General features: G+C 62.4%; 2 protein-coding genes across 2 annotated transcripts in view; one reads left to right on the forward strand and one right to left on the reverse strand.

Moving 5' to 3' along the window:
* Window positions 1–16,099, reverse strand: part of CEP170B (centrosomal protein 170B) — a 28,203-nt gene extending 12,104 nt beyond the window's left edge. The window contains exons 1-6 of the mRNA XM_037831692.1: window positions 15,860–16,099; window positions 13,175–13,297; window positions 4,512–4,601; window positions 2,546–2,624; window positions 1,108–1,166; window positions 458–596 (exon numbers count right to left, since the gene is read on the reverse strand). Coding sequence (XP_037687620.1) covers window positions 458–596; window positions 1,108–1,166; window positions 2,546–2,624; window positions 4,512–4,601; window positions 13,175–13,279 — 472 coding nt within the window. The 5' untranslated portion in view covers window positions 13,280–13,297; window positions 15,860–16,099. The remainder of the gene's footprint in view (window positions 1–457; window positions 597–1,107; window positions 1,167–2,545; window positions 2,625–4,511; window positions 4,602–13,174; window positions 13,298–15,859) is intronic.
* On the forward strand, window positions 14,773–16,418 carry LOC119530977 (collagen alpha-1(I) chain-like). The gene is made up of 2 exons (XM_037831623.1): window positions 14,773–14,883; window positions 15,222–16,418. The coding sequence occupies exons 1-2, from the start codon at window positions 14,773–14,775 to the stop codon at window positions 16,416–16,418; spliced, it is 1,308 nt and encodes a 435-aa protein (XP_037687551.1).
* Window positions 16,419–27,512: the final 11,094 nt, after the last annotated feature.

A 27,512-nucleotide genomic window follows, 5' to 3' on the forward strand; every position in this document is an offset into this window, starting at 1 on the left:
CGCTGCTCCCGACACAGCACACGTCTGGGCTGCTGGGTCTGCCCTGGGCAGCGGGTCTGGGCGGCAAGCCCTGGACCCAGGTGTCTGTGCAAGAGAGCAGAGACGAGCGTGCACAGGTGCGTCTGTGCTAGGCGGCTGTGAGGATGTGAGCCCAGGTGTGCTGGGAGGGAGGGAGGGAGGGGACTGCCGGAAGGAGGAGAGAGCCGCGGGGGGAGGTGCCGAGCAACCCCAGCTGGGGCAGATGTGGGGGGCATGAGAGGGGGGCGAAGAATCAGGGGGTCCTGGGCATGTGTAGGGGTCCTGGGCATGCAGGGGAGTCTGCACAGGTGGTAGGGACGGCTCAGGGCCCCCATGGACGCACCCCCATCAGCTGGAAAGCTGTCCTACCTGGCCCAGGTGCCCAGCGGCTCCCCGCCCCTGCCCCGCCCAGCTGGGGCGCCGTCCCCCACCGTCCTACCTGGCCCTGGTCTCCGGTCGCCCTTCTCCAGCCGGGGGGTCGAGGACTCGCAGTAGGGCATGGGGTCCGGCAGTGGCTCACCCTTCTTGGGCGCCAGGCCCTTGACGCTCACCTGCAGCTGGCTGGTGTACTTCTCGTGCTGCAGGCAGGGGCGTGAGGGACCCTCTGTGCCCTGCTCCGGGCCCCACCTCCAGAGTGTCCCAGCCAGGGTGCGCCCCCCAGACCCAAGATGTGGGAGGGGCCCAGGGCATCCATGAGGCTCCTGCCCTCAGTCCCAGCAGCCACCCCTACCACTGGGGAACCCCAGCAGCTGCCCCTCAGGCTCCCGGGCCCCTGGTTTGCTCCAATCTCCGTCCTGCACCCCAGACCTGACCAGGCTCCCCACTGTACCCCAGCAGGCTGACCTCTCACCTCCATCCTCTCTGCCCTCCCAGGGGTCCCATGACACAGTCGTGTCAGCAGTGACCCCTCCCACACCCCCACGTCCTCCTGTGTAGTAGCTACTGCCCCCTCCTGCCAGTCGGGCCATGCGGTGGGGCCGGCCGGGGTGAGTCAGGGAGCCCCAGAGAGGCAGGGCAGCCCCCAGGGGCCCAGGGCGGGGGAGGGACGGGGCCTCAGGGCTGGCCCCCTCGGCCCACACCAGCACTGACCCTCAGGGCCTCCTCAGGGACACGGTGCTGCACGCGCTCCAGCACATACATGTTGGCATGTGGCCGTGTGTCAAGGAGAACGTGGGCAGGAAGAGCCAGGTAGGGGTGGAGGACAGGGCTGGCCCTGGGGCAAGGTGGACCCAGGAGGGATGCAGGAGGACCATCCTGTCCCCATCCCCAAGCGGGCACCTGCAGGCACACTCACATCTGCCACACTCGCTCATCTGCCACACTCGCTCATGCCCAGGCGTGAGCCCCACACCATGTCCACACCCCACACCTGGACCTCTGGACACCTGGTCACGTGGGCCACTGGACCTCTGGATACCTGTCACCTGGGACTCTAGTCACCTGGGCCAGAGAGCCTCTGGGCCTCCAGGTGCCTGGGTGTGATGTCCACTTGGAGAAGCCCGCAGGCCCGTGGGGCCACCCCCACCAGCAGGGCCCTGCCTGAGGTCACGGCGCTTGCACTCAGGGTCGCGGGTGTGTCTTCACCCCACACACTGCACACTCCCAGCCCGGGCCGCAGGGGGCAGGCATTGTGCCCTGCAAGCCAGGGTGGCCCCAGAGGCCCAGGCCCCCAAGGAGTGGCAGTTTGGAACTGACTGTACCCAAAAAACCATGTTCTTATATCCTCCTGTGGGTGTGGACCTGTCGTAAGTGGCACATTTCGACAAGGCCGCTTCAGTTAACGGGATGGGCTCACTCCGATGACTGGCGTCCTTTCTAAATGGGATGAACACACAGAGAAGAGAAGCCCCGGAAAGCTGGAAGCGAAGAAGCCCAGAAGAGACGGGAGAGGCCAGCAGACCCGCCACATGCCTGCCCAGGTGGCCGAGGAGCCGAGGATCGCCGGCTGGGAGGGAACAATAGCCTCGAGGATGCCTTGATCAGGACATTTTCACGGTCTCAAACTGTAAGCTAATAAATCCCTGTTGCCTAGGACAACCCGCTTCACGGTATCTGCTTTGCGCAGCCCAGGAAACTAACGCACCGGGGCCGCCTCTGGGCTCCCAAGGGTTCCAGGGACCACGAGGGCCTCAGCCAGCCGGAAGGTGCCCCCGCTGACAGGTGTGCCCAGGTGTGCTGTCACGGCAGGCGGGGAAGAGGACGCACACGTGCCGCCTGTCCAGTCCCCCAGCACGGGGGCTTCCTCCCCCACCCCAGGAGGCCCAGATCGCCACCCTGGGGACGCCCCCTCCCAGGTCCGGCCCTGAGGCTTCCCCAGGACTCTGGGCCCCAGGGAGCAGTCACAGGTGTCCGGGGATGGGGCCTGGGGTCGGCAGGCGGCAAGGGCTGGAGACCCTGCGGACGCTCCCATGGCCGGGCCGGAGTCCTGACCTGGGGCCTGGCTGCGACCTCCGAGGCCCGGCTGCTTCCCGGTCAGGGCGACTCTGGCCAGGGGCTGGCGGGGAGCGCGCGCGGCAGGAAAGGATATCGTAGCCGAAGCGGATGACGTCGTTGAGCTTCAGCGTCACGTACTTCTGGTCCGGGATACGCATGTCGTTCACGAACGTCTGCGGAGGAAACGGGGCGGAGGGGCTGGGTGGGGACGGCCCGAGACACCCTGCAGCACCACCACCACCCTGCGCCGGGCCCCCAGCTGCCCACACCGTCCCAGGCCCCGGGGGCCACCAGCACGAGAAGGAACGCAGGCTACGGCGCTGGAGGGCAGGCCGGGGGCCAGGGGCCGGGGGCCGGGTCTCGCCCAGCACTCAGGGACCCTGGCGTGGTCCTCAAGCGCAAAACCACTCAGTTGTCCTTGCAGAATCTGTTCCTCTAAGAGGCTCTCTTGTCTGCGGGCCCAGCTCACCCCCGACCCCTGACCCCACAGTGCCCTCAGGGGTGCCTGAGGCTGCCTGCCCTTGGGGCCCCCCGTGCCAGCCCCTGGGAAGCCCCTCTCCATCAAGGGCTCTGATGGGCCGGCCTACCCAGACCCCAGGGCGAGTGAAAGACCCCACACTCTCTGCGGGCCCTGGGACAGGCCACAGATGGAGGACAGGCGGGTGGGACGCAGCACGGACCCCATGCCTGGGGCCTGGGAGGGGAGAGAGGACCAATGTGGGGGACGTGATTACAGAGGATGGAGGAGGGTCTCAGCCGCTGCTCAGGGCGGCGTTGCAGGCCGGGCCCTGGCCATGCGGAGAGGGCAGCGTGTTCACCCGGGTGGGCCTGGGTCCTGCACACACAGTGTGTGAAGCGAGAGTCCTTGGCACTGGGCCAGGAAGTGGCACACAGCAGCCCCTCCCTGCCCGCCCCTGGCTCAGCTCCTCAGACAGCACAGCTCTGTGCGTCCAGGGCCAGCAGCCACCCGAACCCTCTTGAAGCCCACGTGGGTCTGGGGGCCGGGCCTCAGTGCTGCGCAAGTGGGCAGAGGGGAGGCCCCGCTCGGCAAGGCCCAGCACCGAGCCATGGCCACTGGCACACGGGCAGGGCGTGGAATTGCTGGGTGGCGCCTACTGCTTGCTTGGCGCTTGGACGGCCGAGGGGGCAGCCTCAGGCCACGCTGCGGGTGGGACTGGAGCCCTGAGCCGGGACCTGCGGACGGCTGTACATGGGGACTCCAGACGGGGCCACGCGGGGGGCTCAGGGCCCTCAGTCCAACAACGAGGGACTTTGTGGAAGAGGGAGAGGGGGTCCAGGCCTGGGGCCACAGGGAAGAGTGGGGTGAAGGTGGGGGACAGCCGGCAAACACTGACACTGGAGGCCAGGCAGGGCCTCACAGGGGTGCCCCTTCAGAGGGAACAGGGCCCCCCAGAGCTCCAGGAAACAGGCAGGTGTGGGACCCCAGCACAGGGTGGGGGAGGGCAGGGCCCAGACTCCACGGATTGGGGGGTCCCTGCCTGGCACCGGCACAGTGGAGGGGACTGGCAGTTTCATGTCCTTACTTTAAGAAAAGGTCATGAAGCAGGTGCCAGGAGGGTCCAAGTCCCCCGAACAGGGAACGAAGCAGAGACACCCCCTACGGAGGCCCCGCCTGCGCCGCCCAGGCCCTCCCTGCCCGTGACCCCTCCCCACCCACCCGCAGGGTGCGCGCACAGCCCTCCCCGCCCAGGAGCCCCTCCCCAGCCTGTGGTGGCCCCTGCTTGCCCCTGCTAGCCCCGGCGCCCACCCCCACCTGGAAAAGCAGCCCCACCCCAAGGGGGCTGGGGTCCCTATTGCCCGAGCCCTCCCGAAGGAAGGGGTCCCCGGGCCTCTGCACCTGGAGGTAGCTGCCCCCCAAGCTGAGCAGGAGGTCCTGGGCGGGGCCAGGATGGGGGCGTGGTCATGGCAGAGCCGGGGCAGCGGGTGGGGCGGGGTTAGAGTGGAGGGGCGTGGCCAGAGCGGAGGGGCGGGGCCGAAGGGGTGGGACCAGGGCCGCGCCGGGCGGAGGGGCAGCTGGGGGCTGGGGGCTGCACGCTCACCCCGTTCAGGCTGCCCAGATCCTTCAGCCAGTGCTCGTCGCGGTCGCGGTCGTAGTTGATGACGGCGTGCTGCTTGTCCACGCTGCGGGACTGGGGAGACACGCGGGCGGCCTCAGGCACCCCGGCCCGGCCAGGAGAGGCCCACGGGGAACAGCCCCCCTGCGGGCCCACCAAGGGCAGGAGCCCTCACCCCGGCTGCCCCCGCTGCCACCCTCCCCTCCGCTCTGGGGCCCGCGCCCTGCCCCGCCTGCCCACCCGTGGAGGGAATGGGAACCTCGGGGGCAGGCAGCTCACTCCCAAGGTCAGGCGGGGGAGGCCGGGCCAGGGCCAGGGGGAGGGCTGGGGGGGGCCAGGGGGCCTCAGGGAAACAGCCCCCCATGGTCCTACCCCCAAGCTCCCCCCACGGGTACACACAACTCCTCGGTGTGCCAGGCATGGCACACGTGAGAATGTGGGTTCCAGGCCCAGCTCCTGCCATGCTTGCAAGCACACGGCGTTGCACGCTCCTGCACACCTAGCCCCCCATGCACCCTTGGCCCCCCCCAGGCACCAACCCCCTGCAGCCTGTCCCAAGAACATGCCTACCCAGGCGGAGCCCCCAGGAGACAGCCGGGCGGCCTCCAGGTGCCCGGTGGGGTGGGGGGCTGCCCACCGGCTCTGCAGGCATCCCCCGCCCCGGGAGGGTGGGCCGGGACCAGGCAGCCACCCCGTCATGTCCCTGCAGCTGCAGTGCCAAGGCTCTCAGGCTCCCGCAGCCCCAGGACAGCCTAGCACAGCCCCCCAGGGCAGGACCCCAGGTGAGCCCCCTCCTCCGCCGCACCCTCAGAAATACAGTCCCAGCGGGAGGGCCAGGCGCCCCTGCCCAGGGAGGAGAGGGCCCCTCCCTCACTCAGGGCCCGGGACCGCCGCAGGCTGGGTGCACATGGGTGAGGGTCTGGGCCAGCCCAACCCCCAGCCCCCCAGCCCCGGGCCGCCAGCTCCACCACCCCCCGTGCCCCGTCCTCCTCCGCCCCGCCCACCCCACAGCCTCACGAGCACAGCGGGTGACCTTGGCGCTGCCCCCGCTCACCACAAAAGGGGCCAGCAAGGACGGGGTCCCAGCACCCCGCAGGCCCCGCCCGAGGCCCTGCCCCTGGGGCGAGCGCTGGTGCGGCCTCCCACTCCCCAGCCCGGAGCCCTCCAGAGGGGGCCCTGGGAGGGGGACTGCGGCCGGTGGGCTTGTGTGGCCACGCACCCAGGGCTCCATCTGAGCGCTGGCCCGGGCCTGGGGTGCGGGAGCCCACCGCCACCTCCACGCTGCAGCAGCCCACCCTGAGGAGAGAGTGGGCCCCTCTCTGCACTCGGGGGAACCCAAAGGGCCTGCTTGACCCCCCAGTGTTGAGGCTGCCATGGGGGAGCTGAGGTATCACTCGTGGTCAGGAGAGGAAGCATGGAGGGGGAGGAGGGGAGACGGAGGAAGGAGGGAGAGCAAGGGCAGGAGGCTGGCAGGGCGCCCATCTCATCCTGCCACAGGACCTTAGTCCTCCCGGGAAGGGGTCCGGGGGTGCAGGGGGGCGATTTGAAGGGGAGAGCAGAGCGTTGTCAGGGCGGGGGCCTCTCCCTGACGTGAGACTGAATGGCCTCGGCTTTCACAGCTCAGCCCGTTACTGTGGACCTTTGGCGGCTGGGCCCTGCTCAGGACGCCCTCCCCAGGAAGGCCTCCTGGATTGACCCAGGTGTGGCCCCTGATGCAGTCTGGCCTGTTCCCTGAAGCACCGGGTCTCTGGCAGTGCTGGCATGACCTGTGACCCCCCACCCCTTGCCCAGGCCTCGCCTCCGTCCACATCCCACACTCCCCACGCAGAGGAGGCCCCTGCGGCCCTGGCCACAGCCTCTGCCCTGGAGCACGGATGCCTGACCCCACCTTCTCCATCTGATTCTCTGGGTTGTCCCAAAGGCCTCCTGGTGCAGATGCCTCCTCCAAGAAGCTGGCCCTGATGACTGGCCCCCTCCCTCCGCTGGGCCTCAGTATCCCTGGCTACAAAGGTTTGGAGGAGCACCCCCCCCCAGGGCCACTCCTGTCCCCCAGCCCCTGGCAGGGGCCCAGTGCTCAGAGGTTCACGCACCTCTGCCCGGTGAGCTGCCCCTCTCGGCAGCCTGGGGTCAGGGACCGTGACTCCTCACCCAGAGATGAGTCCAGCCTGGAAGCTGGGGAGGACAGGGCCAGGTCTCCCTCTCAGACCAGGGCGCCCAGCTCCTCCTCCTGCACCCCTCCTGCAGAGCCCAGGGCCCCCTCTGCCCGAGGATGCCCACCCTGCCCGGGCTCCCCTCTGCTCTGACCCGGCACAGCCCCACCCCCACTGTGCCCACCAGGCCGCCCCCCACTGAGCAGCCTTTGCCACCAGACTGGGGGCGCACCAGGACTCGCAGGGCTGGGCGGGGCGGGGATCCCCTGCCAGGTCCGATACCCCAGGCCCGAAGGAGACCCCAACCGGCTGAACCAAGTGTTCCAGGGCCAGTGCTCAGGGCTCACCCCTGAGAGGGGGCCCTCGGCTGGGGATTGGGAGTGAAAACAGCATGAAGGAGCCCAGTGGAAGGGCCTCCCCTGCGGAGAGAGAGGAGGTGTGAACACAGGCAATCAAATGGCCTGAAGAAGGAAAGGGGTGAGCCACACATGCTGGCTTTACACAGAACCATGCCCCTTGCCCTCCAGGCCTACGAGCCCCCACCCGGGCCACTGGCGATCCCTGTGCTCCAGCTTCCCCCTCCAGCCAGCTCGGCCAGTGTCCCCACCACCACCAGCCCAGCAGCGAGCAGGCTCCCCGTGCTGTGTGGGGGGCCCCCAAGCCTACCCGGGCTGTGGGTTCCAGGTTGGGACACAAGCACAGATCTCCGCTGCCACTTAGGCCACGGGAGGCCAAAGGCCCAGTGGGCAGGGGCAGAGGGGACCGCCTCCTCACACACACCACGCACCCACGGCCCCCATGCACACACAGATATACACCCCATGCACACATGTGCACGTACACACACACGAGCACACGTGTGCAAGCATGTACACACCATGCCCCATGCACACGTGCACACATATGGACGCAGCCCAAACATGCATGTGGGTGTACACACGCACACACACCCACACATGTGTACACACAAACATCTCCCCACAGTGACACGTACATTCCCCACAGCGTGCTCACATGCACGTATGGGTGCACACACATGTACACACACACGTACACACACACCCTACAGACATACATGTACGTATATGCCCTACACACCCACAGATACAAACGCCTCCATGCACACACACACAGGAACGCCCACTCGTGTGCGCACACACCAGCCGGAGCCCAGCAGGTGGCAGAGCCCCAGCAGGCGCCAGGCAGGCCAGGCCCCACACACCCACTCGTATTTGCCATCATGTGGCACATCCTTATTGGCACCAGCTCTGTGCCAGACTCCACTGGGCAGCCGATGGCCACAGCTCGCCAGCTCGGCCGCCAGACCCAGCTTGTCCTCGGCCACCCTCTGCCCGCTCTGTGGGCCAAGCCACTGTCACCTAGTGCCTAGATTAGGGTACAAAACTTGGAGCAGCTCCTGCCATGGCTCTTGTCACCACGGCCACCGCCCTGCCCCATGGCCCAGCTCTCCCCCTCCACCACACTGGCCTCCTCTGTCCCTTCGCTGGAGGCCCTTCCCGCCTCAGGCCCCGCAGCTGCTGTTCCCTCTGCCCAGACCCCCTTTCCTGGTTCAGCGGCTCACGTGGTGCATGTCAGTCGGGCCCCACAGCCCCTCTGTCTGGACCCTGTGCCGCCTTCCCACAACCCCGTGTGCCAGTTTGAATACATTGTGTCCCCCAAACACCATTATCTTTGATGTAATCTTGTGTGGGCAGATGTTATCAGTGTTGATTAGACTGTAATTCTTTGAGTGTTTCTTTGGAATGTGCCCCACCCAGCTGTGGGTGATGACTCTGATTGGATATTTCCATGGAGGTGTGGCTCCGCCCATTTGGGGTGGGTCTAAGTTGAGTCACTGGAGCCATATAAATGAGCTGATGGGCAGAGGGAACTCAGTGCAGCTGAGAGTGACATCTTGAAGAGGAGCTACAGCCAAGAGGGACACTTTGAAGAAAGCACAGGAGCTGCGGATGAGAGAGAGTTTGAAGATGGCCGTTGGAAGCAGACTCTCGCTCCAGAGAAGCTAAGAGAGGACAAATACCTCAAGTGCAACTAACAGTGACATTTTTGAGGAACTGCAGCCTAGAGAGGAACGTCCTGGGAGAAAGCCATTTTGAAACCAGAACGTTGGAGCAGATGCCAGCCACGTGCCTTCCCAGCTAACAGAGGTTTTCCGGACACCATGGGCCATCCTCCAGTGAAGGTACCCGATTGCTGATGTGTTACCTTGGACGCTTTATGGCCTTAAGACTGTAACTGTGTAACCGAATAAACCCCATGCTGGTTTGAATGTATTATGTCCCCCAGAATAAGCTATATTCTTTGATGCAATCTTGTGGGGCAGACATATTAGTGGGGATTAAGTTGGAACATTTGGATTAGGTTGTTTGCATGGAGATGTGCCCCACCCAACTGTAGGTGATAACTCTGATGAGATATTTCCATGGAGGCGTGGCCCCAACCATTCAGGGTGGGCCTTGATCAATGAAGCCATATAAATGAGCTGACAGACAGAGGGAACTCAGTGCAGCTGTGAGTGATGTTTTGAAGAGGAGCTACAGCCAAGAGGGACACTTTGAAGAAAGCACAGGAGCTGCAGATGAGAGACAGTTTGAAGATGGCTGTTGGAGGCAGACCCTTGCTCCAGAGAAGCTAAGAGAGGACAAATACCCCAAGTGCAACTAAGAGTGACATTTTTGAGGAACTGCAGCCTAGAGAGGAATGTCCTGGGAGAAAGCCATTTTGAAACCAGAACTTTGGAGCAGATGCCAGCCACGTGCCTTCCCAGCTAACAGAGGTTTTCCAGATGCCATTGGCCATCCTCCAGTGAAGGTACCCAATTGTTGGAGTGTTACCTTGGACACTTTACAACCTTAAGACTGTAACTGTGTAGCCAAATAAACCCCCTTTATAAAAGCCAGTCCATCTCTGGTGTTTTCCATAATGGCAGCATTAGCAAACTGGAACACCCTGCCTGGAACCACTGCTCTCCACACATGTCTGTGGACACCCCCCACCAAATGGCACCTCTGGGAGGGTGGGGGTCTGCTTGGGTGGACCTAGAGGTGGCACTCAGGGACCACTCTGGATGGGGGAGGGAGTGGGCATGGCGGGGTGGGGGGGGGCCCTGCATTTCCCGCAGGTGGAGCTGCCGAGGGGCTGACGGACGCAGGAGCCAGACCTGGGCGCAAGCAGGGCTCGGGGCAGACAGGGTTGGCCAGCGGGCAGGGGTGAAGGAGGCTCGGAGCGGAAGGGTGGGTTGGCGGGCAGGGGTGAAGGAGGCTCGGAGCGGAAGGGTGGGTTGGCGGGCAGGGGTGAAGGAGGCTCGGGGCAGAAGGGTGGGTCGGCAGGCAGGGGTGAAGGAGGCTTGGGGCAGACGGGCCCTAGGGAGGGGCAAGTGGGCAGACAGCCTGGCACCGAGCAGGGAGGGGCCCACATTCAGGACCCGGGCGGCACATGGACAGGCCAGAGGGATGTGGGAGAGGCTGCTCCGGAAGGGGCTCCAGGACGAGGCCGGGCAGTGTGGGAAAAGCTCCAAGGGCTGGAGACCATGGCACTGTTGGCAGATGGCGACTGGGGAGGCACAGGGCTGGCAGGGATGGGTCGAGGAGGGTGCAGACAATGGGGGCTCAGAGCCTGTGGGGGAGGGACACAGAGCAGGCAGGGGGGTCACAGAGGTGGCCAGGGGTGGGGACACGGAGCTGGGTGGTGGGGACAGGGAGGCAGGCAGTGGGGCAGGGAGCCGGGGGTGGGGACATGTTGCTGGCTATAGTGAATGGTGCTCACAGCAGGGAAGCGAGAGCAGGGGTGGAGTGGTGGCGATGAATGGTGCACTTCCGGGCAGGGGTGAGGCGAAAAGACAGCAGGTGGCTCCACAGCAGGGTCAGGAGTGAAGGAGGCAAAGCCCCTGGCGGAGCAAGGGGAAGGGGCTCCCTGAGCGTGGGGAGGCCCGCTCTGGGGCGGGAGGGCTGGAAGCCGCCGGCAGAGGTGCTGGGAGGTGGCAGGGCCTGGACACACTCCACACTTGCCCACCCCCAGCCCCGCTGTCCCCTGTGCGAGACGGACCACGCAGGGCAGAAACCCAGGCACCCAGTCCCCAGCCCCCGCCGCCCTGCTCAGGGTCCCACCTGTGACCAGCCCGGAAAGTGGGGATCAGACCCCGTGTGTACTCTGCCAACCTGCCTCTGCATCCCCTACTCCCTACTCCTCCCCAGTGTCCCACAAAGGAACGGGATAGAACCAGGGCACGGTGCTGGGGGCCAAGGGGTGGGGCCAGGGGAGTGGGTGGGGCCAGGCAAAGGAGGGTGGGGCCAGGCAAGGGGTGGGGCCAAGTGAGGGGGCAGGGCCATGTGAGGAGGGTGGGGCCAGGCAAGGGTGGGACATGTGAGGGGGTGGGGCCATGTGAGGAGGGTGGGGCCAGGCAAGGGGGTGGGGCCATGTGAAGGGAGGGGCTATGTGAGGAAGGCAGGGCCATGTGAGGAGGGCGGGGCCAGGCAGAGGAGGGTGTGGCCAGGCACAGGGGGTGGGGCCATGTGCGGGGTGGGGCCATGTGAGGGGGCAGGGCCAGGCCAGAGGCAGGGGAGAGACCATGATGCACCTGCAGGCTCCCCTCAGTGCAGCCCCCTCCAAGGGGCCCTTAGGAATGTCCCAGGTGGAAGGGCCCGTCCGGCGACACCTCCAGGCTGACACCTCAGCACCGGACATGGCACAGGACACACAGCCCCCTCCCAGGGTCGGGGCCGAGTGTGCCCACCCTGAACCCAGCTGACCCTGCCATGTCCTTCCAGTCGGTGGGGAACAAGACCAAGTCAACAGGAGCTGCTGGCCACGCTCAGACCGGCCCGGAGCCAGGAGAGCTCTTCACGCCTTTAAGTGGCTAAAAGAAACCTAGAGAAGACCCTCCTGCGACGTGTGGAAACTGCAGAGCTGCTATCCATCTCTGAGCACAGCTTTACCGGCGCACAGTCACGCCCTCCGGTCGCGTCACCCGCGGCAGCGCTCGGGCGACCCCACAGAGCGGAGCAGCTGAGCCCGAGCCGCGTGGTCGCCAAGCCTAAAGCATCCACCTTCACTGACGCGCTCAAGGCCCGGACTCCACCTCTTCACCCACCAAAGGCATGGAGAGGAGAAAAAAGGGGAATCTTCTAGATGAAAAAGCGCTTGAGACTAAACGGACAATTGCTTGGACCCAGATTCACCCAGCTCCAACAGTGATGTCCAAGGCCAGGACGTCGGGGCAGACACGGGCCACTCCAGCGGGACGGCGGCCGGCCGGGCTGGAACGGTCGAGTGGGCCACGCCCGGGGGCGCCGGGCCCGAGATGAGCGCGTCAGTGAGGGGGGCACGGACGAGGCCGGAGCGGAAAACCATTACCTCTGTGGGGCGGGAATGGGGGAGAGCCTGCCTTTTTCCTACTTTTCTTTACGTTGAGAGATTTTCGCAATAAAAAAATAAAGTAAATAACTAAACAGCACCCACTGCAACCTGCTGCCCCCACTCTGCTTTTTTTTAACTGCAGAGGCCATCTGGGCTCCTGAAGGGAGGGTGGGGCCTCGGGCTTGCAGCCGGACCCCTGAATGGAGCGGGCCCCCCGCCCCAGGGTGGACACATGTGCTGCCCAACTGCCCATGCCCGAGGCAGGACCCTCGCCGCGCCCCGGCCCCTCATCAGAGCCTCCCCCAGGGTCGCAGATGGCCCCTGGGGTCTGAGCAAGGCCGCAGCGCTCAGCTGCCTCGGGGGGGCTGGCGGCAAAGCGGTCCTGAGACCCCTCGGGGGGGGGCCCTGCGGCAGGACTGGGCAGTGCTGCTCACCTTGGACTCTCGTTTCCCCCTGGGAGTCCCACGGTGGGCAGGGGCCTGGGGGGCTTGGGAGTGGGGGTCCACATGCCAAGCAGGGAGGGGTCAGGGCTGCGGGTGTGTCCTCGCAGGGCCAGGAGGGGCGGGGGAGGCGCCCTGAGCCAGGATGGGCCCTGCAGGGTCCCGACCATGTCCCCAGGCAGCCAGGGGGGCTGGGCCCTGTGGAAGCCCGTCTGGGTCTCAGAAACCCAGGCCAGAGAGAGACCCAGCCTCTGGTGCCAGACAGAGACGCCCACCCCTCACCCCGGTCCAGGGCAGCATCGCGGTGGGGCGGGGTCGCCTCTGCCGGGACACTTATTTAGACCAGGCAGAAGGAGACCGCCCCAGGGCTCCCCACCCAGGCAGGGGGATGGGCTGACCCCTGTCCTCCGCGAGCCTCAGCTCCTGTCTGCACACCTCTTCTGGGTCCCCAATGCCTTTGAGAATCTTCTAGAATTCTAAGCGCCTGCTTGTCAGAAGACGGTCCCCATATGCAGGGGCAGTGCCGCATCCCTGTGCATGCACCGACGCAAGGCTCCTAGTCCCTGGACGACCCGTGGCCCCAGGGTCAGGCGGAGAGGCCCAGGCCCGGGCTCTGTCGGGGCCGCCAAGCCCCCACCCCAGGCGCCGCCACCCTCTGCCCTCCGAGGTGCCCGGGCCTCACCTGCAGCATGAGCTCGCACTCATCACGCCCCACGAAGATGAGCTCGCGCGGAAGGCGGTGGCGGGTGCCGCTGCTGCTCACCAGGAACCAGGAGGTGACGCTCATCTTGCCGGAGGCCGGGCCCTGGGTGGGAGGAGGGGGCATCAGAGCCGGGCTCCCAGCCGTGCGGGCTCGGCGTGGCCTGAGGAGCGGGAAGTCAGGGGAGGCAGGGCCGGGGCACCCTGGGTACACCCGAGAGTGGGCACAGACCCTGCCCTGAGTCCCCCGCATGTTCGCGGTCTCCACGGCCGCCAGCCGCTTCCAGAAACATGCCAGATCCCACTGCCAGGCATCCGTTCTGCGGGGTCCATCTCCCCCACCACGTGCCCCCGAGGAAAGCCCAGCTTCCCAGGCCCACACTTGAGCTTTCTCTCCTCAGGCGCCGGGGGGTGGGGACACCCACCACGTGGACCCACACAGGTGCGTGAGACCAATCGTGAGCAGCTCACGGGTGGGGTCTGCTGTGGCCCACAGCCCCTGGCCCAGAGTGGGCACGGGAGACCCCGGGTGGGAGGCCCAGGGATGGAGCTGGAGACGGGAGCTCTGAGTCATTGAACCCAGTACCAAGAGGAGGCCGAACATCCCCCGGTGACCACGGCAGCCATGCCTGCGGCCCCAGCAGGGGACGGTGCCAGGCGGCCCCACCAGTGCCCGGGGAAAGGCTGTGCTTCAGTGCTGACTGTCCCACGGCTCCAAACAGGAAGAGTCTGAGGCAGGGGGGTGCTGTGGACCGTGTCCACGGGCTGAGCAGGGACAGTGAAAGCAGATCCCAGGGTGGCCAGGGGGCCTCGTCCTCTGCCCCAGCCTGGCACAAGTGTGTGGTGACACCCGCTGTCTTACAGGTGCCCACTTGTGACATGCACCTGCTCGCCCCTCGCCCATGGGCATGCCCCCTGCTCACCCTCACACCACGGGCACGGACACACAAGGATTGTGCAAAGACGCGTCCCAAGCACCCACCACCATGTGCCAGGTGGCATCTGGGCTCTGCAATTCAGCCATGGCAAAGATGGGGATCCCTGTCCTCGTGGGGTGCCTGTCTAGTTTGGGACGCAGACAAGCAAGAGGGTGAGACTGACACGGGGGAAGCAAAGCAGGGGCCGGGGCAGGCAGCGCTGGGGAGGGGCCTCCCTGTGCAGGGAGCGTGACTGCCTGGACATGTGGGGACGGCACCCCAGGAGGCTGCTGGGACAGGGCAGTGGGGAAGGGGGAGGGCACCGGGCAGGGTGCGGCTGGGCGGGCGGGGCTCACACCCCGGAAGTCCCGTGCTTGTCCTGCGGCTCCAGGGAACCTACTGGAGGCTCCAGGGTGGGTGCACAATTTGTAGAGCCCCGTGCAGAACGAAAGGCGGCACCCTTGCCCCAAACCAGGAAGCATGGAGGTCACAACAGTGAGGGTGGGGCATTGAGCCGGGCGTGGGGACCCCTGGGCATGGCCCCTCCTGGCCAGGGGCTCAGCGTCTATGGGCGTCATGCACTGGCTTACATTTTATAAGAACCTCAGTGGTGACTGCTGGGAGAATTGGGGGGTATGGGGAGACAGGGGGCCAGGACGCGCGCATGTGCTCACAGACAGCCTCACAGCTGCCCAAGTGCCTCGGGGATGCCTTCACCCAGACCCTGTCCCTGCAGCACCCCCTTCCCAGGGGCTTCAGCTCCAGCTCCCCTTCGGTGGGCAGTGGATGAGGCCAGGCTGGGAAGGCCCGGTGACCGCATCTCCCGGGACGGACAGACCCTCACCGCAGCAAGGCAGGTGGCTAAGGCAGGCCAGGGCCAGCTGGAAGGGCGGGCACCGAGAGGAGGGGTGGGGACTCAACGCAGCCGCAGAGCCCCCAGGAGGCCCCAGCACCCCAACTTCCCTGGGAGCCCGGCAGAGGGAGACAGCGGGGCTCTCATTTGAGGGGGGCCCAGCCCGGACCCCCGGGGCCACAGGCTGCCTCACCTCTGCGGGCTCCAGGTGGGCAGTGAGCCCTGGGACGCCCCCAGAGGCGGCGACCGCCTAGGCTTAGGGTACAGGGAGGCCGCGGCCGGGCAGCTGCGCCAGCCGGTCCCGAGAAGGCCGCCGGGAGCCCGGACGGCGGCGCGCAGGGCTGGGCCGGCCACCGCCGCTGGGAAGGAGAATAAACACCCCAAACTCGTCCCCGCCGCCCCGGCCGGGAGAGCCGCCGCCCGGAGGCGGGGAAGGGAGGAGCGGGGAGGCCGGGCCGGGGAGGCGCGGGAGGCGCAGCCGGATCGGAGGCCGGGGCCAGGCCGGGAGGAGCAGGGACGCCCGGGAGGCGGCGGCGGAGGAGGAGGAGGGGGACGAGGGAGGCCGCGCGGGCCGGCGGGAGCGGCGGGGGCGCCCAGGCCGCGGGGGAGGGAGCGGCGTCCGCCCTCGCCTGAATCAGCGCTCGCCGGGGGCGGCCGGGGACGCGCCGGGGCCGGGAAGGGGACCCCGCGCTCGGGCCCGCGCCCCCGGCCGCCCGTCCCGGCCCGCGCCGCCCGGGGCCGCCTCCGCGGCGGATGGGTCCGGCCCGGCCAGGTGCGCCGCGTGCCCACCCCCGCGCCTTTGTCCCGGCCGCCCCCGGCGCCCGCTCCCCTCGGGCCCCGCGGGCCGGCAGGTGCAGGGACCCCGGTCGGGCCCGGGCGCGGGGCCGGCGCGTCTTACCTGCGGCGCGGGCTCGGTCCCGATCGGTCCCCGGTCCCCCCGGGTCGTCCGGCCCGGCCCGGTCCGACCGAGCGCGGGGGCGCGGGCCCGCAGGGCGGCCCGGAGCGCGCCGCCGAGGACCTGCCCGGCGCGGCCCGCACGCGCGGCCCAGCTCGCGGGTCCACGGGCAGCAGCGGCCGCCGCCGGCCTCGCGCGGCAGGTCCCTGACGTCTGCGGGCGGCCCGGTCCCGCCCCCGGCCCGGCTCCGCCCCGCGCCCCGCCCCCGGCCCGCCCCGGCCCCGGCCGCGCCCCCGACCCCGCCCGCCGGAAATCCAGGTGGGGGCCGCCCCGAGGCCGCCAGGTGAGCGCGTCGGTCCCCGCCCGCGCCGCAGCCCCCGGCCCCCGGGCCCGCCCGCCCCCCCACCGGGGCGGGCCCACCTCCGCACCGCCCCCTCGGGGCCGCCCCTGCGTGTTGGTGGCACCGGGCGCCCGCAGCCGCCGGGGGTCTGGGCCTGGGCCCCGCTGGTTAACGCTTAACCGCGCTCGGGGGCCCCGGCCCACGACCTCCGGGCCGGAATGAGGAGTGGCTGGCGGGGGAGGGGGATGGGCCCCCGTGGGCAGCGTCCGCACCCCCTCCGGCCCCCGGGCTCGATGCGGAGGTGGAGGGGTCGCGGGCTTTGACGTGCCCACCTGAACACCTGCCGAGAGGTGGGGTGGAGCTCGCGGCTCCGGGGTCAGTTCCCAGGGCTGCCCGCCCGGGGCCGGGTCCCACCCCGCGGGGATCGGGTGTCCGGAGCCCAGGCGGCGAAGAGACTAGCGCCGGGGGCGGGGCGGGGGCTGCTGGGGCTTTCCTGCTCTCCAGGGGGATTGGGCTGGAGCCCGGGTGGGAAGTGCGGCCGGAAAGGGGAGGAAAGTCCTGGGAGCTGCGGAGGAGGAGGGCGCTTCGCTCAGGAGTCTGAGACCCACCCTCCTGCGTCTGCACCCAGCTGCCCCCTGCCCCGCGGCCACTCCACAGTCACCTGGCAGACTCTGCTGAGTCATGCCAGGGCCCTTGGCCAGGCCCTCCGCTAAGGCAGGGGTGCTGAGGGGGCCTGCCCCTGCCCTGCAGAGCGCCCGGAGAGGGGTCTGGGGTGAAGGCTGCTGCCAGGCAGCAGGTGGGGTCCTGCAGCCGGAGAAGGGGCGGGAGGGCGGAGGTGGGGCCTGCCAGGGGCGGGAGCTGTAGCCCAGGCCGTCACCAGCTTAGACTTTGTCCCAAGGACAGTGTGGCCCCGCAGGAGGGTCCGATGCCTGCCGAGGCGCGCTCAGATGCCAGTTTCAGAGAGAAAGTTCTGGCTGCCAGACAGAGCGGATGGGAGGACAGAGACTCGGGGCGGGAGGGGGAGGGCGCCAGGCCTGGGTGCCTTGTGGCTGGGAGAGCTGAGTGTGCTGGGTGTCCCTGGTTTGCCCCGGTGGCATCAGGCAGGCTCCCTCCTCCCAGCTGGCCTCCAGGGGGTAACCGAAGGGGGAGGGCGTCCCAGCTTCTTCCCTGCTGGGGCACAGACCCTTCCCCGCTCCTGCGGCCCCAGCCCCTGCCCCGCCCTTTCCCACAGCTGAGCCCTCTGGGGGCTGGAGGCCGCCGGCCCAGGGCTCTCGCGGTGCCTGCTGGTTTTGCCCACCCCTTGCTAAAGTCCTGCACCCTGTTGCGTCTTCCTTCCAGCAGGACCCTGACAGCAGTCGGGGTGAGCGAGGGGGTGGGGGGGCAAGGCTGGCCCCCTGTGTTCCACCTGGACGGGAGTGTGCAGCTCTCACTGGGCTGGTAGAACAGGGGTGGAGGGGTCGGCAGGTGAGTATTTGACACAGAGGGGTGGAGCAAAGAGACAGCTCAGGTGAGCTGTCCAGTGGGGCTCAGGAGTTTGAGACAGAGCTAGGGGAGCAGCTTTGGGCGATACCTGGAGGTGGGTGGGTGGGGGGCAGACCTCGGCTGGGGGAGTGGGGAGCATGAGGGGCAGCTGGAGGAGGAGGAGACAGGGAAGGCCACGACTCCCCCCATTGATCCACACGGTGAGTGCTACCCCAGGGGCAGTAGCTACAGACAAGCCTGAAGTTGCTGAGGAAAACAGGTGCAAGCACGAGTAGCCAGTAAAATTCTCAAAAAGAAGGCCAAAGGGAGTCTGGGTGACTCTGCTCTCTAACCAGAGTAGAATCTGCCTTAGAAACGACCAGAGCAGCTTGGGAGGGCAGGCGACTGGGCATGCACAGTCAAGGAGGGCTGGGGCCAGGAGTGGCGGCAGGTACCCGCAGAGGATTGTCCGGGCATTTACAGCCCACGAGGTAAAAGGCAGTGCTTGATGAAGGCGTTGGAACAACTGGGGAGAAGTCTGGGAAAAACAGGATGTTGGATCCCTTTCTCCTCCCCCAAAGTAAATCCCCTGTGAGCCAGACACGAGGATGCCAAACAACCCCCAAAGGCGTTCGGAGAAAACTCAGGAGAGCACCCACTCACCTCGGGCTGAGGAAGGGTTTTCAAAGCTTGACCCAGAGAAAACATTGTTGATAGACTTGGTTATGTTACAGATTGAAACATTTTGCAAAGATAAAATCTTAAAACCAAAGAATGTGCCACAAACTAGTAAAAAACTGTGCACAGCTCAGATGCCCAAGAAAGGGCCCATTCTAGAAAAGAGCTTAAATCAGCGAGGGGGACCGGGCAGGCGGCGGACGTGACAGGGACAAAATACTCAAAAATGCTTAACCTGGTCCATAATCACAGAAATGTGGATTCACGCCACCAGGAGGTGCTAGTTTTCACCTTTCTGGCTGGCAAACTTTGGAAGTTTGATAAGAGGGTGGGGGGGGGCAGCACCCCGCCCTGGTCACTCTGTCAGGGATGGGGGGACACCCCTTCCACCTTACAGACGCACGTGCCACCCTCTGGCATCCATGTGGGGGTTTATCCTGCACCTGGTGTCTGTGCCGTCTGGGTCTCCACCGTGACCGCAAAGCTCCTGAACAACCCCGGTGCCTGCTCCCCAGGGGCGCCTGCCCGTTAGGTGGGGGTCCTCGGCCTCCGGACCCCTCTACTACCCCCTGTCCCCCAGGAGCGCTGCCCACAGTGGCCGCCTGGTGGCAGGAGGCTGTTTTCACCTTTCACCCTCAGTCCTGCTCCAATTGTTCTAAACTGGGAAGATGTATTCGCAGTGATAACATTCACTGTAATCTTTGGGGTCAGGAAGGGGGAAGGAGGAGGGGGAGCTGGGTCAAGGGGCATCGGCAGGTCAGCGGGGCTTAGGGAGCAGGTCGCCCCCAGCGGCAGGGCAGGGGGTGAGTGGAGCAGGTGGGAGCACGCCCCTTGCCTCCTCTTCCCCGTCCCCCCCAGCCTGTCCCCCAGCCCCAGGGCCCTGAGACTCAGCAGCCCCCAGGTGGGCCTGGGGATGGGACGTCCTCAGGGATGTCGGCCCACACCGCTTCCCGCCTCCTCCTGGACCCCATATTCCGTGTCCGATTCCATCCGGGGTCTCGGGCAGACGTGCGCTGCCGGGCCTCCGCGAGCAGGAGCTGAGGAACACTCTACTGGCTCTTTGCCGACATGGGGGTTCCACGTCCGGCCTCTCATTTCACGCGCTGTAAGTGTCCAGCCACCCTCAGAGCCTCCAGAACCGGCCAGGTTTGCTGCTGGTGGGAAGGGAGCTGCAGGGCTGGTGACACCCGCGTTGTCTGTCCAGGGCTTGTGCCCCTGCCCATGGCCGGAGGCCAGAGGTCAGCTGCAGCCAAGGAGCCGGGGCTTCTGGGAGGGAGGCCAGGCCAGGCCCTGTCCGCGAGCCGGCCGCCTCCCCCACTTTTAAAAGCATCCTCTGCGCGGCTGCCTGGGTCTGGGGGTGGGGTGGGGCGTCCAGCCTGAGAGGATGGGAATGTCCTGCTGGTCTGGGCCCCACTGGCCACAGCAGGAGGGACCCCAGGGGGCCAGGCCGGGCTGGGGCAGCGCTCAGGGCCAGGAGGGGGGTCCCTGGCCTCTCTGGCCCCCGGTCCTCCTCCTTGGAGGCTGGCGGCACCCCCTCCCCACCCAGCCTGAGGGGCAGAGGAAGGCCTGGGGCTGGGGTGCAGGGTCCGCCTCGCCACTGGTGTCCGGCTCTTTCTACGCCGCCCCCCACACTCACTCGGGGCACCGCAGCTCCCGGGGGCCGCCGTGCACACAAGGACCAAGGCCTCCCAGGCTGGGGGCGAAGGTGCGTCCTGCCCTGTCCCCTGGTTGCTCCTCGGCTGCACTGGCTGGCACCGTGGCCGCCCTGCTCTGCCCAGCAGGACCCCAATCTCGGGGTGTGGGCACGCGACCCCTCCGACACGCCACTGTCTGTTATGAACCATGAGCATTACGGTGGCGTCTTCGATGAAATGACATCATGGTGATTATTTCAGCTAGAGCCCGTGTTCACATCAGGGGTCACGCTTTGTTTCTACGGTGCTGTGGGTTTTTAAAGTTTTCATTCCAGTGACATCTGTACAACCTAAACTTCCCATTTCAGTGTGTGATTGCATTCACGGTGTGTGCCACTGCCACCACCAACCTTCTCCACGTGGCCGGCTTCTGGCCAATGGGTGTGAAGAGAAGTCTGCCAGGGGGTGGGCGGAGGGTGCCCTGGGACCCCGTTCCCCCATTAAAGGAACTGGGTGGGTCAGACGCTGCCCCCACTTGCTGGGTATTACTCTACTTGGCTGGGATCTCCTGCTCGTTGCACTGGAAGTGGACACATCCATGGAGCACAGCGAGTTTGGATCAGACGCCTCCAAACCTGGCCTTCAGGATGCTGGGGATAGAAGCTTCCACGAAAGCAGTCTCCGTGCAGTGCTGTGTGTATAGAAAGTTCTTTATTTTGAAATACTTTCAAACTTACTGGACAAGTACCAAAATAATACAAACCCCATACAGAGAGCTCCAAGGTACTCCCCTGATACCCAGATCCACCAATTTAGAAGTTTTGCCACATTTGCCGAATCATTCTGTTCATCGTTCTGTCTGTCCATCTGTCTGTCTTAACCAATCCACTTTCTGAACACCTGAGTGCAGGTCGTACACGTCTTGCTCCTTGAACACGTAATGCTGCCGTGTACGTTTCCTAACGAGGACGTTCACTTATGTCACCACCTTAGAGTAGTTATCAAGTTCAAGAAATGTGACATTGATTAGAGCTCACGCTCTACATTCCGGTTTCTCACGTGGCCCAGGACTGTCCTTTGAGCCTTTTCTCCTCATTAGATCCCGTCCAGGATCACATATTACACTTAGTTGTCACGATCACTTTAGTTGCTAAAACACTTCCTAGTATATTGAAATACCACTTTTTTAGTAATCAAATTACCTTTTTATTTTGATTCAAAGAATGGAGTTCTTTTATTTCATGTCTCAGGTTTATTTTATATTTCTTTTTTATCACCCTGTGTTTCCCTGTGTCCTTCTTTTTTAACTCATGCACAGGTGCACAAATCAATAAAGGCAACAGATAAAAAACGTGTTGCGGTAGCACGTCTACAGACACGTCTACAGACACGTTCACAGTGACCTACTGTTCGGGTTTGCTAAAGCCGACAGAATGCAATTACCAGACACGGGCTGGTTGGCTCTCTCAATGGGGCTTTATGAACTTACAAGCCGTGCTTCTTAGGCCGTGAAAAATGAACAGGTCCTGGCATCATGAGATGGTTCCTGGCGCCTCTGTCGCGTGGTGACGCACGTGGTGGCGTCTGCGGGTCCTTCCGTCCGGGTTTCGCTGCTCCAGCGTCTGGCCTCAGCGGCCTCCTCTCGCGGCTTCTGCGTGTTTCTCCCTTCTAGCCTCTGTCTCTCTGTCTTTTATCCTCTTATAAAGGGCCCGACTAAAAGGATTAGGACCCACCTTGAATGACGTAGGCCCCATCTCAATTGAAATAACTGAACCATCAAAAGTTCCTACCCACAGTGGGTCTACACCCGCAGGAATGGGTTAACAGAACGTGATCTTTCCTGGGGGACACACAGCTTCACACCACCCCATCTCACTCCAGGAAGTGCGTACAGCATCTCCCCAGCCCCAGGCCCGGGGCACACAGGGGTCTGCCCAGCGCTCCCCTGCCCGGCCACGGCCTCCCGGCTGCCTTGGTTTCTAATTTCAACACAGTGTTTATTGCCTATGAGACACATACGCTAACTTGTTTCTCCCAGTTCTGTTGCTCAAGCTGGGAAATTTTAAACAAAAAGTAGCAAGGTTCTATGGTTCTCAAACTGGACCCAAATCAACCAAGGAAGAAATCAGAATTCCTCTAAATAAGTGCAGCCTCTGGAGCTGGGCCCGGGCCGGACGAGCCGACCCCGACCCCCAAGATTCAGAAAGGACTGCAGGGCGTTAGCTCGCTTTGCTTAGGGAAATGGGATTTCCAGACCATTCCACAGTAGGGCCAAAGGCTGGGCCCTGCTGGGCACCCCCCGCAGCAGCCTCAGGCCAAGCACTGTAAGGTTCTCCCTTTTAGGTCAATTTTATGAGAAAGAGAAGAAAAGAAAAATAGGTAAGTATCTCAATATGCCTTCTTTTGGATTCTTAATAAAATAAATGCAACTTGTTTTTTATCATTCTCTGATCTGTTTTAAAATTATGCAAAGCCACACACATGTAAAATGTAAAACGATACTTTCTTCTATCAATTAAACCATCCAGTAGACCATTTTTTCTGTCTACTGAATAAACATATATCTAAGCAGTCATGACAGTTTATTAGACCATTTGCTTTGTAATAATATTCATGACCCTCCATGCACCCAAAGGTAAAGCCTCAGAAAACACAAAACAAAAACTAACAAAATTTCTGCTTCAGGCAACATTGAAGAGCAAAGAGACAAAATTTTGTGCCAAAAGCAGCTCTGAAATCTGGATTTAACAAAGCAAAAGGGTTTCCCCAGGAGCAGGAACACACTGAGATGAGCCTGACATGCTAACCTGGGGGCGGCGCTGGGCCTGGAGGCCCACCAGGAAATGGAAGCTCAGAGCTTTCAGCAGTCTCCCAGGCCTGGAGAGACAAATGTTGGGGTTCAGAGCTATGATGCAGCCAAAACTTGAGGGCCTAGGACTAGAGAAAAAAAAGAAACTGCAGAGAAGAGAACCCAACCAACAGGTGGGAGAAAACATTTGGAAACCATATATCCGATAAGGGTTAATGTCCAAAATATATAAAGAGCTGCTTCAACTCAACAACAACAATAAAAAAGAAAAACCAACTAAAAAAATGGGCCAAGGACTTTAATAGACATTTCTTCCAAAGAAGGTACACGAATGGCCAATGAGCACATGAAAAGATGCTCAACATCATAAGCCACTAGGGAAATGCAAATAAAAACCACAATGCAATACCGTTTCATACCCACTAGAATAACTATTATTTTAAAAAGGAAGGAAGGAAGGGAGGGAGGGAAGGAGGGTAAATAGCAAGTGTTGGTGAGGATGTGGAGAAATAGGAACCCTCATACATTGGACACTGTGGGTGAGAATGTAAAATGGTGCAGCCACTGTGGAAAACAGTTTGGCAGTTCCTCAAAAAGTTAAACATAGAACTACCGTATGACCCAGCAATTCCACTTCTAGATATATACCCAAAATAACTGAAAGTGGGGACTCAAGCAGATATCTGTACACCGATGTTCACAATAGAATTATTCATGAGAGCCAAAAGGTGGGAGTAACCCAGGAGTCCATCAACCAATGACTGGATAACAAAAAGTGGTCAACACCTACGACGGAACACTGCTCCGCTGTGACGAGGAATAAAGCTCTGACAGGTGCTCCTGCACAGATGAGCCGTGACGATGACGTCATTCTGCGTGAAACACCAGACACAAAGGGACAGACACTGCAGGAGCCCACTGATATAGAATCGTTAGAATCTGCAGACCCTGAGACAGGAAGGAGAAAAGGCCCAAAAGGATGTTATTGGGACTTGTAGAAAATTGGAATATAGACCGTACACTTTATCTCAATATAAAATATCTTGAACTTGATAACTGTGCTTCAGGTGGTTACATAAGTGAATATCCTTGTTCTTAGGAAATGTACAGTATTAATTATTCCATCATATGGAGTATAATGAATACAACCTATACTCAAATGTTCAGGAGATGATAGATCAATAGGAAGATAGGTAGATGAAAAGTATATAGCTGGATACATAAAATGATAGAATGACGTGGCAAATATGGCAAAATGTTCAACGTTGGTGGATCAGGGTATCTGGGTGGGGGCATGTTGGAGCTCTCTGCAGGGGTTTTGTATCATTTTTGCAACCGTCCTGTAAGTTAGAAATTATTTCAAAATAAAAAGTTTAAGAAAGAAAAAAGTATGGGATGTAACTAAAGCCGTGCTTAGAGGAAAACGTGTAGCCTTAATTGTTTATATTAGAAAAAGCAGGACTTTCAGCCAGGTGCTGGCCGCTGCCCATGCTCGGCCGTGAGAAGGCCCCGAGGGGCACGTTCCCAAGGCGGAGCTCAACTCGTGGTCTGCGTAGCCCCTGGTTGACCCGCCCGTCCCTCCAGCGAGCTGCGTTAACTGTTTTAGACCATGCAGGGCAGGTCTCCTTTCATGTGACTGTAATTTGTCACCTTCCTGGCCTGTGCTGAGCCTCGGGGCACATCTTCGGGCACGAGTGCCCTGCAGCCCTCTCCACGGACACCCCCCAGGTCCCCAGAGCTTCCCCTTGGGCTGCTCTGCCCACCGCCAGCATCGGCCTCTCTGCCTGGGCCGTCTTTCTGAATCCTTGGACGGCCCGTCTGCCCTGCCCGCCACTGGAGCTGGAGTGCTGGCATCTCCCAAAGGGGCTCTCGGTCAGGGCTGGAGGCACCCCAGCTCCCTGGCTCCTGAGGGGGCTGACCCAGCCCGTGGGTTTTCCATCTTTTCCAGAATTCCCCTTGAGAGTAAGCTCTGGGGACCGCAGTGGCTGCCTTCCTGCCCCCATCTCGCTTGCATCCCCGGCACTGGCATTTCCCATGCTGCTTGTCTGAAGGTTTGCTTTGCAGGGGCCCTACTGAGAAAGATCTGGAGTGTCCCCAACATCAGCGAGTCCTCGCTCCAGGGTGGGATGGGCGAGGGGCACCACGGACTCACTGCTGCCAGGGTGCGGAGAGAACTGGGAGACCAGATTTGGTGGGAAACACATTGGAGAAAGTGGCTTTTTTTTTTTTTCCTTATAGGAGAAGGTTTGCAGAATGCCATTTTTAGATATTGAGGTCTCCTCCTCCCCCCATTAGTTTTCCTTCTGGAGCTTCTCTGGCTCAAGGGCGCCTGGGTGCTTTTCACGCTCAGTCGCCAGGTGCTTGAGAGAAAGGGTTTTTTGGAACTCAAGCAATGTGGCTTTGCTTGTCAAGGAGCGAGCCCTGGGGGCCGGGGCTCAGAGCTCACCCCGACTCTAGGGGCTGCTGGAGCTGGGATATGGTGCAGAGGAGGTGCCTCTGGGGGTGGGACGGGGCTTGTGAGGCAGCCCAGGAATCTCTGGGGACCCCCCGGGTAAGCCTGCAGGATGGTCTCCCCACAGTGTCCCGGGGAGTTAGGTGTCAGCAAAAAAAGGTGGCACGGAAAACGTGTGTCAAAGCAGGTACCCTTAAATGCCCACAAGCTCCGAGACTCTCCCAGGACGGGCCCAGGTGCTCAGCTTTTCCTGGACTCACCTTGCGGAGAACCCTGTGTCCACCGGCATAGCGGGAGACAGGTGTTCCTCGGAACGTGCTGGAAATGCTGACTCGGTGTGACCTGCCTGTGTCCCTGGTAACTATAAAGCTGAAAAGCACAGACTGGAAAAGCACGAAGGGGGCCTGTCCCCAGGGAGGGGGACCGAGAGGTGGCACAGGTGACCTGGGCAAGGACCAGGCAGAGGTGGGGGAGCGGGGAGAGGACGGGCGGGAGCGAGACGAGGAAGGCTGGGGGATGGGCTGCCTGGTTTCACTTTGGCTGAGAAGATGTGGATGCCCGTGAAGGAGCCAGCAGGGCCGGGGAAGATTCTGGAGAATGCGGGTGACGGGAGGGCATCCTCTCTGGGGGTGGCAGGGGCAGGGGAGGTGGGCAGGGGCGGAGGGGCCTTGGGTGGAGGAAGGAGCCTTCTGCCCAGGAAAAAGGGAGCCAAGTCCCGCTGTGGTGAGAGGGGGGGACCTCCCACGACTCAGCACTGCCAGCCCCGGCCCGGCCCCGCCCCGCCTCGGGTGACTGTCACAGCCGCTTGCAGAGCAGGCTCGGCCACCTCCACGGACAGGTGAGCCCGCGGAGCTTGGAGAGCTGAGCCGGGGACACCCGAGGCTGTGACACCGGGCGGAGCGCCCAGCAGCAGGGCGCCTGGGCCCCTCCTGGAGCCCCCTGGGGCCGGGCGAGCTGGGGGCTCAGGGTCGCACAGCAGGCGGAGGGGCCTCACCCGCGGGAGCCGAGCGCCCAGGCCGGCAGGGACGGGTTCGTGCAGTCCTGCCCGGCCGGCGAGCAGGAGGGCGAGCCGCCCGTGTCCAGCAGGGAGCCACCAGGGCCGTGGAGGACTCCGGGGAAGGCGGGGGAGCAAGGCCTCTGCTCAGCCTTGAGGGACGGCAGTCCCCACGTGGAGAGGATGGCGACACCTCCAAACTGATAGAAGACGGTACAGAGAGAGAGAGAGCCACCTGCTTGTGAAGACAAAGGAAAACAAAATGACGAGCATTCATAGACCCTGGGCGAGAAGACGCACAGAGCCATCTCCTTACCATGACGGTATCACGGAGTACCTGGGAAATCTCAGAGAAGCTACAAAAAACTGCTGGGAAAATCTGGCAAACTGGCAAGAAGGGAAGAGTACTCAATAATCCATTTTTTCTATTCCAATAATATAAACTTCTAGAAATGGAAATTGAAAATCTCTTCCATTCACAACAGTGACAGAAACATAAAATGCTTAGGAAGAAAATTATTAAAGAAGGTACAGGACCTACGTGAACAAAACCATACAAGCTTCTAGAGTGATATAAAGCAAGACGTGAATAAAAGAAAAACAATTCCAAGTAGAATCCCAGAAGGTCTTTTTTTAAAATTAATTGAGATATATTCACACACTATGCAGTCATCCAACGCATACACCCAACCATTCACATACCACCACCCAAAGGCCTTTTAGTAGCTGAAGTTACCTAAAAACTTACATGGAAGATTATGCCCCAAAACAGATGAGAAAAAGATGAAAAGGGAGATGAGGGAGCACCTGCCTTCCCAGACGCTAGACCAGTCTCTAAAGCTGCCCTGACTCAGTGACTGTGGTGTTGGTTTACCAACAGGCAAGCAGATCCGTGGAACTGAACAGAAAATCTACAGACACCAGCACACCTGAGACTTCAGTGCGTGGCAGAAGAAGTAGGTAAAATCAGTGGGAAAGAGCAGGTTATTTAATACATGCTGGATTCTTACAGATGGATAGCCATCTACAAGAAAGATTTGCACAGTATATAAATATGAAAACCAGATTCATTAAATAATTATATGTAGAAATCTGAAGAACTGGAAAAAAATCTACATTAGGGCATACGTAATCTAGGGTCAAGGAGAACTTTTTAACTAAAGCAGGAACCCTAATGCTATAAAAGAAAGTAGCAATATTTGGTTCTTATGAAATATTAAACTTTTGTATGGAAAGAGATACCATAAGTAAACTCAATAAAAAAGTGATAAATTAGGAAAAGTACATA

This window comes from Choloepus didactylus, chromosome 4, assembly GCF_015220235.1.
Source record: "Choloepus didactylus isolate mChoDid1 chromosome 4, mChoDid1.pri, whole genome shotgun sequence".
Classification (NCBI taxonomy): Eukaryota; Metazoa; Chordata; class Mammalia; order Pilosa; family Megalonychidae; genus Choloepus; species Choloepus didactylus.